This window comes from Corylus avellana, chromosome 6, assembly GCF_965113065.1.
Source record: "Corylus avellana chromosome 6, dhCorAvel1.hap1.2, whole genome shotgun sequence".
NCBI classification, from domain to species: domain Eukaryota; kingdom Viridiplantae; phylum Streptophyta; class Magnoliopsida; order Fagales; family Betulaceae; genus Corylus; species Corylus avellana.
In genome coordinates, this window is record NC_142495.1 from 966,362 (window position 1) to 976,977 (window position 10,616).

Here is a 10,616-nt window from a genome sequence, read left to right on the forward strand (position 1 = left end):
CAACACAAACACACCAACAAGTTGTGTCGTTGCGTCAAAGGCGAGCATAGAGAGCTAACAAATGGGTGGTCTCATGCACTTGAACCAGGTGAGGAACATTTATTTTGCTAATGATTGCTTTCTGGGAAATTTGTTCAACTCATTGTCTTCTTGTTTAGTATAGGTTTGGAACCCAAATTATCCAATTGATTAGACCCCAGGATTATGGAAGTAGGTAAGCGCATTATCACCGCTTTATGTCAAAAAGGTTATGCCAATAAAAAATGAAGAATTTAATTAATATTTTAATACTCTCTTTTATCTTTGGACTCAAACTTGTGTTGATCGATGGCTTAGAATATTTAACTAAAACGAGGGTAAAGTGTGAAGGTCGAACTCAACTTGAGACTATGTCAAGTCATTATTTATTATAAATAGAAAATAATGAATTTAATTATTTAATCAATATTTTACGCCCAAAATAAACTAGACTATATGGCAATGCATTTGGGGTGGATTTGGAGCCCCCGGAGAGTTGGGGGGAGGAGACACTGGCCCCTCAGAAGTGAGAACCCCGGCTGGTACTGGCAGTTTTGTGCTGCCCGGCCTATGACAATAAAGTGCTGTCTTAGAGTGCAACGGTTTTATGTTGGCATCATACATGCATTTGAATTATATGTTTTTTTTTTTTTTTTTGAAGTAGTTTTTAGGGTTGCAAATGTGAATTGTGTTCCTAACAATCTGAAGCTATTACAGTGCAAAATTAAAGAATCTGCAAACATACGAATAAGAAACTGCATATAACTTTTTTATATTGTTTCCCAAAAGTATAGACATGTGATTTGATATTTGATGAAGAGATGCATCTAATGGGAAGGAGGATAACAATAATGTAAAACATTGGCATTTCATATTATTGTGCTCAATGGTGAGCTTACAGAATTCTTGGATCATGGGCATGCTTTTGGTGGAAGAATTTTTAATAATCTAGAGTAGTAAGACATGATGGTGAAGTTTCACGAGAGACTGATTTAATGAATTGAACATCTAGTAACATAGACAATCCATGATCTTTGCTTGAAGCCAAATGGGAAAAAAGGCGACTTTGTAAAGCTGAATGTAGTGTGGATATAGGTGCCCTCTGTTGAGAATTCCACAACATACTTAAGACTCGTGACAGAGATTTTCAAAACCCATATACTCTTGATTTGCCATCTTCTCAACCATGTTTGCTATGCCCACCCCACCTGTAATATACAGAAGAAAAATTCGAGCACCTTAGTGTGAAAATAAAAATGAATAAGAAGCTGGAATATCTTGAAATGTAGTGAAATGATGGAAAGCTAGAGAGCCATGTACCTAAGCTGATAGCGCTCACAAAGATTGTCAGAGCTAGTATGAAAATGATTATTGATGTCCTGCCGAGGAATGCAATTATCTTTCTCACTACATGCTGACCGGTAAAGGCAGCAATAGTTGCAATTAAAACAAAAAAAGCAGCTGGAGCAAAGAGTAAATTGAATATTAGGTTGAGTCAGAGAAGAATAAATTTTGATGCTAAATTAGCAATAGCTACCATTGGTATGAGTTTCCTTCTTATGCAGAACCTCTTCTAGTAGTTAGAATTAATTATTTTATATTACACTATTATTGTTACTTACCGTATGGAACTGGGAAACGGTTGAGAAGGTAATACTGTACAACTGACATGGAGGATGAAAATACCATTGCGAAGGTGGAAGTCGCGCTTGCTACCTGCAAAAGGTGCGAATTCATAAGCTGGTTTAAATGTTCCTGTGTGCTTGAGTCTGAATTTTGTATGTTGTATATAAGTTTAGCCTTTCAATGAATTTTCCCCACCGTAAATTTCCAGACATGATTTTCGGACTGAAGAAAATCATGCAACCAACTCTTTCCAGTACTATTGTCCGTGTTTAATTTGTGTTGTAGCCATTACCTTTCATCACCTCGCCACTAACTTATTTTAATGTATTTTATCTGTGCTAGGTTAGATTTATACCTAAGATCTACCGCAATCCCACTTCAGCCCAATCCTTGACCACCTGACCAGACTCAAGGATCACCCTATCATTGTTTCTTTAAGAGTATTAAGAGTAGTAGATGCATGAAAAATGTTAAATATACCTGAGGAGGAATTCCCAATTCAAGAAAAAGGGGTCCCAAGATAAAGCCACCTCCCAGCCCAAGCAGTCCACCTACCATGCCAGCTACTATACCACAGCTGCAGTATAGAAAAAGCTGATGCACCTTCCAGTTTGTGATTTCCTTTCCCTTAGATGCAATCACCCTGGTCCCTTTGTATAAGCATATGCCTTCAAAAATTGTGACTGAGGCAGCAATTGGTACCTATGCAATGGAAACTATTATGTCGAGCTGATTTTTCCTGGGAAGATGTGATGTTTATACAATTAGAGCTTGCTTTTCTTTGTCTTAGGTACTTGGTTCTCAAACGTACAGGATGAACCTAAAAAGAAAGGGTACAGAAAGATTTATTGCCATCAGATTGTTGACTTTCTTAGGGATCTAGCTGCATCTCTTTTCTGTCCCTCCTTGCTAGTAGTACTTGGCAATACTTCTTCTATCCATGTAAATAGGGTTTGTAACTCTACAAGCAATTTTTTTCCTACAAGTCTGTCTAATCTTTCCATTGATATATATTTTGAATTGAGAAGCTTGTATAAGCTAAAAAATATGGTTATCCACGTGTGGTGCATTTTTCTGTGCTGTGGGAGTATTATGAAAGAAATATGACTATTTTAGGTTGACAAATTTACCTGCAAGGAGTTCAGAATCCAGTACTTGATGGAGCAGGTCACAGTATATGTCTGCATACAGATTCATATAGATACACATTCAGTACCACAAGGCAATTCTTGGTGAGTGGTGACTGTCAAACAACTGAACTGGCAGATGAACTAGAAAGACAGGTCTACCAGCGCTATGAGGCCAAGGACCCCTACCACTAGATACATTTAATTAGGACAGTGGTAAATTCATTTGATACAGTTAACTTCATTGACTAGCAATGCAAAGAGATGAAAGACTTAGAAAGAATACTTTCTTGCATGAAATTTCTGTCCTTAAACTTACCTTAATAATCTGAACAATAAGGAAAGCCACCCAAACATACACAAGCAGTGATAATTCTTTCCAGTATATGTTGCGTAGTAGAGGAACCTGGATGAGATGATGATAGTTATAGCACAACAGCAACAACAACAAGAATAAAAAAGTACCAAAGGATTCTTGAAAGAGGACTGCCATATAGAAAATTATACATTCTTGGACTCACCTCCTCATCCTGTGCATCAACAGGACCACTTGGTAATGCTTTGTATTCTTCTCCAGAACCGTCTGCAATTCAGGATTTTGGCACAACCCTTTCTTAATTTATTATATCTAAAGGAAATTTCTCTCAGTTAATGTTTATATTTCCTGTCACAAATCTTCCTTTCCTTAATTTCTTTGATATGAAAGAATGGTGCACTCTTGGTTTGGTTGAAATTGTCACACATTTGCAAACACGCAGGCAGCTGTAATTTCTGTGTGGATCTGGTAACTTTTGGTGTCAGTGACTATCTGTGACCTTATTCACTGTAAATATGTAACATGTAGACAGTGGGCAAACAAGCCAATTTGCGTGCCAGGGCTGATTAATTCTTATATCACAAGTATGTGAAAAACCCCCATTAGGGAACATTTGATAGCATGCTTTGTCTGATTGGTGATACGAGTCAGTTTGACTCTCACCAGTTCCTAGGGAATGTTTCATTCATTGCTCAATAATAAATAGTTGCAATTAATTCAAGTTCATTTTTCATTTTGGTAAATTATGAGGGGTGTCACAGTTGAATGATGCAATGCAAATCACTCACAAGCAAACAAATTGGGACTGGAGCATTTGTGTAAATCCAGTTCACTTGGTTTTGGTTGTCATTCTTATAAAAAATCAAGCTCACTCAGCATTACAATGTATTGCTATTATGCTAATGTTCATTTTTTTAAGATCATATCCTATGACGCAAGTCCTCTTATTAGTATGCAAGTAAACAAAAAGGTTATGGAACTAATTTTTCACTCTCCTGTATGAATCATAAAATTTTAAAGTTGAAAATCTTTTGTTTTAAATTTTAATATGTTGAAACTACATCTGTTCACCCAAATAACTTTAGTCAGATGCCCAGTCAAGAGTCTATTGGCAAATTCTTTGCCATTTTGGGAGGTTATACCTTTATATGGTAGGCAATAGGCATAAGTATGAGGAGACTAAGTTTTCTCCATGGTCATTTATACTCGAAGCAGAAAAAAATAGTGAATTGGAATTAATGGACAGCAATCTAAATTGAACTTTCACGAAGTGTTATCGGATAAGATTATATTTTCATTAATATTTTCCTTACTAGTCATATTTCAGTCTCCTTTTTGTTTTTAATTATATTTAGCAAAAGGTTGAGTTTTATAGGAAAATTGTGCTTGGAGAGGACCACGGGCACTCACCACCAGGTTTCGACTCTGATTCCAACAGCTTGGCTGCTTCCTGAACTCAAGTAGCATTTGTGTCTTTTCATTAGTAAGTCAGCAACTATACATTATAAGCTTAAGAAATAGTTAGTGGAAAATTTTACCTTCTTCATCATTGTCTCTTTCTTCCATGTCTCTATGCCTTTGAATAAAGCTTTTGTTGATGTACCTGGCACCAATAATTTTCAGCAGTAATTACATTAGTTTCTGAAATAAGTAGAAATTCTAATTCAAGTGATATGGAAGTCATGGAGAGACTGTTTTTAACTTGAAATGATTTTTCTTCTGTTGCACTACCCAAAAAATAAAAATAAAAAGAAATATTGCTCTTCTGTTGCCTAGACTGGGAAAGCCTTGTGAAATACAAAAGATTTGGATGTAATAATTTGATCTTGAGAACATTTGTGCAAAAATGTTTTCAAGTAAATACTCTTCACTATGCTAAGAAAATTAAAATTCCTCACTATGATCAAGATATGTGAAATTAGAATATGATTATTCAACTCCAAAGAACCATAATTCTAAAATCGAGTGAAAGAAAAAATGGAAGTGTAAAAAAAAAAAACCAATTTGGATATTATATTATCGAGTTGTGTTCCTGTATTCCTAAAACTATTATGGAAATAGGTTGGTGCTGATTAGTATCAATACTACCAATGAATAGGATGATAAGCAAAACTGTGACCATCCAATCAGCAAACATGACATTGAAGGCAACTCCAATGCTAATTCCTAGCATAAGCATGGGCTGAAAGAGCAACGCCAGGTCATAATCTATTAGGGGCATGTCCAGTGTTGGGTGTCTAAGTCTCATGTTGTAGTAAACTGTTGATCCTGCTGCACCCATGATCATACCTGCAGCCCAGGAAATCACAACTGTTAATATAGACAGTAAAATCAAATCTGGTATATTTTTAGGTAAATTACAATTGCCCTTTCTATAATTAGGTCCTTCTTGAATTTAAAAAATTACACTAAATCTCCTTGCAGTTTGTGAGATTTAAGCACTTTAGTGAACTAATGGAATTATATCACACTATCATAAATTTTGCATGGTTGCGCACCATTGGTTTCCTTGTTTTTTTCTTCCTCAGTTGCAGTGACATTCTTGAGTAGTATACATATCAGACGCAAGAATACATGCACACTCTGCCACTCTTGAATCTCCCAAATCTCTAATTAAGAATTCAAATAAATGATGATGTTGCATTATTTGGTCGGTATTGTAACTTTTCAAAAGTTAATAGAGTACAGTTAGTAACGTCCTTGTGGAGTACACATAGCAGGAAGACTACATGCATATTTTGCCACTCTTTAAGTTTCTCAAATCTCTAATTAGGGATTCAATTAAATGATGATATGACATCATTTGATTGATTCACCAAAATAAATCAATTTCACCCAAATTTCACAGAGGTTTATTGTGACTTTTCAAAAGTTAGGGAGGTAGAACATAATTAGTCCTAAACCATAGGAAGATAAATTATAATTTGCCCTATACATTTCAGAAACGACCTAATAAACTAGGGAATACCTTAAAGGTCATGCTTAGCATTGTAGACGGTCACATTAAACCTAGCTTTTGATGCATGCATATTATGTATGAAACACGCATGTATACTCTTTTTTCTTTTTTGCTTTGTTACTTAATATTTTTTTACTTAATATATGTAAGAAAAATGCGTGCAAGAAAGCATTTATGTCTGCATAAACCCAAAGAGTAACTAGTTGATGTCAATGCTGTTCTGTAGTTTTTGCTAAGAGACTGCATTATGTTTGGATGTAAATCAAGTAGAGCACACTGACACTTGGAGATGGCAGTGGAAGACTTGGGGTCGAAACCAATGATCAAGGTGAGCATTGGGACGAAAATTCCACCACCTCCGACCCCTCCAACGCTACCCAATGCTGCGCCAAAGAATCCTACAATTGATCCTACTATGATTTTCCAACTGAATTCCATTTCCTGTTCAACCCATTAATCATATATCAAAATGAAGATATTCAAATGGTAAGTGAAGGAAGAAGTTAAGACTGAGTTCAAGAAAGTTGAAAACTCACCGGCCAAACATGTTCATAAGAAGATTTCCCACTCTGCCAGAGGAAATGAACCGTTCTAAGTAGAAATCCTTCTCTTACTTCTTTCTCAAAATTTTCTGTCTCTTTATCTCTCAAGTTTCTCTCAGCAGAACCAACACTGCTCATCATGACTAGGCTCCAAAACAAAAACCATGCTGCTGCTGTTGTTGATATTGCTACAGCTCTGTGGTTCACATGAGTCTGAGCCATTGTAGACAGTTTATGTAGAGCTAAAAGCGAGGCAAGCTAGTTTTGTGACTTGAGAAGATGGCTATATGTTTTTCCTTGCCTGACTATTCCTCTTGTTTTTCTACGAGCATAGCCACACTAGGTTGGGGAAAGCATGAAGAAATCAAGAAACGAGGAGTGCACTCTTTCGGTACCCGTCTATTGTCTACATATATATTTCTCTCGCACTCTTCTTTCTCTTTCTCTGTGGCCCAGTGATTTGGACTTCTTTTTTTCTTTTTCTTTTTTCAAAATGTAAGAAAATTGTGAAGAACTTTTGTGTGCCTCGGATCTTGTGTACCTCTTTATAGCTTTCCTTAGGGTAAACAAAGTGATTAGAGAAAATCACTTTTCTTGATGAAAAGGGAAAAAGGAAGGAAACTCATATTTAGTTTCATGAAATGGCAAATGGCCCTTTTGTTGTTTGTCATGAGTCTATGTTGTCTTTTCTTGATGAGTTTTAAGTTGTCTTAAGCTTTGCATATTTTGTACTTAAAACTAATTGATTTTTTAAGAAAAACAGACAATCCCTCGGTGTAAATAATTTTTAAAATATTTCGAATGCATTACAACTCTTTTTGAACCATGTTTCAGAGAAACATTTTGGGGTTTAATTAGGGATTGGTTTAGCTGCACCCACCTAAATACTTGTCAAATTTCTAGGTGAATTGCCAAGAATATTATACAGGGAGCACAACTTATTATTTTCACTTGAATTTCAGTTTATGAAAGTGACTGATTGGACAAAGCACGGATCATGCATATTTATGGATTTCGATCGAATGCAATGAGGTTGTGCAATAGGCAATAAACAATCTTATATGTGAAAGGGCACTCATGTCTTACCGAGCAGGAGTTTGGATACCTGTTTAAACAGAGTAAAGCTTATGTGCTCTCTCACATAAAGCTGCTCTGTTGGATTTCCATCGCATATTTGTAGGTACGATTTACTTGATGCATCAGAAAATTAGTTGCAGTTAATAACCATTTTTCTGTTGATATTTTTTTAAATTTCTCTTTGGCCATTTGATTTACAGCATAATATATATATATATATATATATATTTTTTTTTTTCTTTTTACTTTGGATGTATTATTATGTTGAGTGAAAAAAGTGATTTTCTTTCAAATCGTTCTACCTAGTCCTGTTATTAGGTTTTACTTTATAACAATTTACCTCCCTCAATGCTTCCAAATTCTAAATCTTGCAAACACCGCAACGGTAGGTGCATGTAGGGGTCCTCATGAAAAGACGAGTACCAATTTGAAAGATAAATGTAAAATTAAAAGCGGGAATTGTCATTAATTCCAGGAAAATCAGTAATGCCAAAAATCGGAAAGCACCCATGAAGCTTCCATTGTAGCGCAAAATCATGCTCTAAAATCAAAACAGAGTTTGTGTATTTGGAATACAATGGAAGCTTCCATTTCCTCATTTCCCTGTAAATTTATTTTCATCTATGAAGCTTCCATTGTAGCGCAAAATCCCGTCACTAGAGCATCTATAACATGATTTTGCGCTACAATGGAAGCTTCATAGGTGCTTTCCGATTTTTGGCATTACTGATTTTCCTGGTATGATTGGCAAGGAATGAATTTGTCCTCCAAATAGTCTACAAAATCATGGAGGGCTGGCTCTTTATGAAACCTGCTTTAATGCTAATTTTTAAAACGTTACACAAACGAGTTCAACTGTTTTTTTGTCTATACTCCTTTGCTATTCATTTTTGTCAAAAAGAATTTTAATTTTCATGAAAGCCAATGATAGTTTTGTACAAATCAATTGGAGAGAGAGAGAGAGGGAGAGGGGGGACAGTCCTTTTTTTATTTCTAATCAAAGCGGAAGAAGGGAAAAAAAGAAAAGGGGACAATTCATTTGATCAACGAGTCACGAGTACATAGTTTTTCTTTAAATTTAGTTTAATAAAATTCTTCTAATTCAATCTATTAAGAAAAATGTTGTATATTATACTCTAATCTCATTGGATGCCATCAGCACGTGGAATTTTTTTTTAAATGGTTAATCTAAGTGAGATAAAGTTGAATGATTGTGTAGTATATAGTACTACTCATCTATTACACTTTTTAGAGTATATGATTGTCACATAAATTTTCACATGGTCTATTAAAGTTGCATCTGAGAATCATTTGCTCTATAAACAAACCTCAAATTAATAGACTGAATTAAAGGAATTTATTTTAACTCCAACTCTACATTTGATTGGCATATCAGTCAACTCTGTCAACCCGTAACATGTCAAAAGCAAGTAACTATTTTCCTTGTAATTTATTACCGCCTGCTCTGAAGCAGCAGGTAAGTAAATATGTAAAATATCATGATCAAACACCCTTTTTTTTTTTGTTAGTATGATGATCAAACTTAAAACACAAGCCAACGGGATTTCTGAAATTTCGCAGAAGCAGCGTCAACTTTTGAGGACAATGCAGTACGAACGAGTGTGTGATAATGTCTCCAGTTATGATATTAACAGACTGGGCAGAAATCCACTGCCGCAACACCCGTTATAGCAAAGCCATGAAGCTTCATGGGTGCTTAATTTGGTTTTGGCCTCTTCTTTGGAGCAGAAACACATTGCACTCCCTCCCACACTTACCAATATTAACGTCTCATTGGAGGAGCCGCAGCTCTCTTCTCTCTTGAGAGAAGATTTTTTCTGCAACTCTCCACCTCCTCTGTGAGGCTCTTTCCGGGGGAGGAGGGAGAGACTTTGCTTTCTCCTTTCTCCACTCTTTCCCTCCGCCAAGTACGATCGCTTCTCCTCCCTCCTCCGTAATCGGTTCTCTTCTTTTTCTTTTTTTTTTTACCTCTGAGCAGCGCTGCCGCCGTTCCTCCTCGCCCAGACCACTTCGCCCCGCCTGGTAGCCCATCTCTGTCCGGCCTCCACCCCTAGCAGACGCGCTGTTCACGGCTTTTTGGTGGTTCTCAGATCTGGTTTTCTAAAATCCAGATTTGTTGGCTTCCAATCTTCCACAGCTCCAACGTCTTCACCGCCCTCCCAGCTTTCCGCTGCAGCTGCCATCGCCTTCCACCAGTCTTCCCCAGCCCCGTCCTCTGTTTATGCCGTTGCTCGGAGTGCTTTATTACTAGTTTTTAAATTTTTCCTGTATTTTTATTTACCTTGTTTTTAAAAAAGATCCAAAAGAAAGCTGTATTGCCCTCAAGAATTTCTCTCTTTCTCTGCTAGTTATGACCTTTCCACGTGAGCCCAATATTTTATTTTGTACGGTTATACCCTCTTTCTCCTCTGTCATAGTCTTGTAGTATTGTTTGTCTGAATTTTGATACAAAAGCCGTGTCACCGTAACAAACTATGTTGGGGGCAAGGATAGAGATTTCCTGCGAAAGGAAAAACTTTGGCTCCCATAGTGTGACATAATGAAAATCTGATTTTTTTTTTTTTTTTTTTGGTATGTACCAAGGTTTAATGGGGTTGTATTGAAGCGTTGAGATCTGGGTTGATGCTGAAACCATCTATGGAGAGAGGATTTTTCCGTTTCAAATAAAATGGAAAGAATTTATTTCACGGTGTCATAAATTTTAAATGACACTACAACATATTTCATCATATGACAATATATATATCATTAAATTTATAAAATTTAGTCTAAATCATGAAGTAGATCTACATTTCACTTAAAATGGAATGGAAATGAATATTAGGTTGATAGATTCTGATTAAAGAGGACCTAACATTACTCTTATATCACCCTTGATTCACTTCAAGATCAACATATATCCGACTGGTTGAACCGCACCACTTCAACAT

The 10,616-nt window shown here is 36.1% G+C and overlaps 1 protein-coding gene across 1 annotated transcript; it reads right to left on the bottom strand.

The window, feature by feature from the left end:
• Positions 1-861: 861 nt before the first annotated feature.
• On the bottom strand, positions 862-7,199 carry LOC132188610 (sulfite exporter TauE/SafE family protein 3). Its single transcript, XM_059603122.2, has 12 exons — positions 6,583-7,199; positions 6,328-6,487; positions 5,176-5,376; positions 4,626-4,690; positions 4,498-4,537; positions 3,293-3,354; positions 3,091-3,177; positions 2,775-2,825; positions 2,125-2,346; positions 1,641-1,734; positions 1,339-1,479; positions 862-1,226 (listed from the first exon to the last, which is right to left on the bottom strand). Exons 1-12 carry the CDS (start codon positions 6,808-6,810, stop codon positions 1,144-1,146), a joined length of 1,434 nt encoding a protein of 477 aa, XP_059459105.2. The 5' UTR covers positions 6,811-7,199; the 3' UTR covers positions 862-1,143.
• Between the last annotated feature and the right edge of the window lie 3,417 nt (positions 7,200-10,616).

What these genes read in the sequence shown, in the direction of transcription:
- LOC132188610 (XM_059603122.2), bottom strand. Translation starts at nt 6,810, where the DNA reads ATGGCTCAGACTCATGTGAACCACAGAGCTGTAGCAATATCAACAACA. An exon ending in GCTTATCATCCTATTCATTG is followed by an intron (nt 4,691 to 5,175) that starts GTAGTATTGATA and finishes TATTGGTGCCAG; the next exon opens with GTACATCAACAAAAGCTTTA. An exon ending in TTATTGTTCAGATTATTAAG is followed by an intron (nt 2,826 to 3,090) that starts GTAAGTTTAAGG and finishes ATCTGTATGCAG; the next exon opens with ACATATACTGTGACCTGCTC.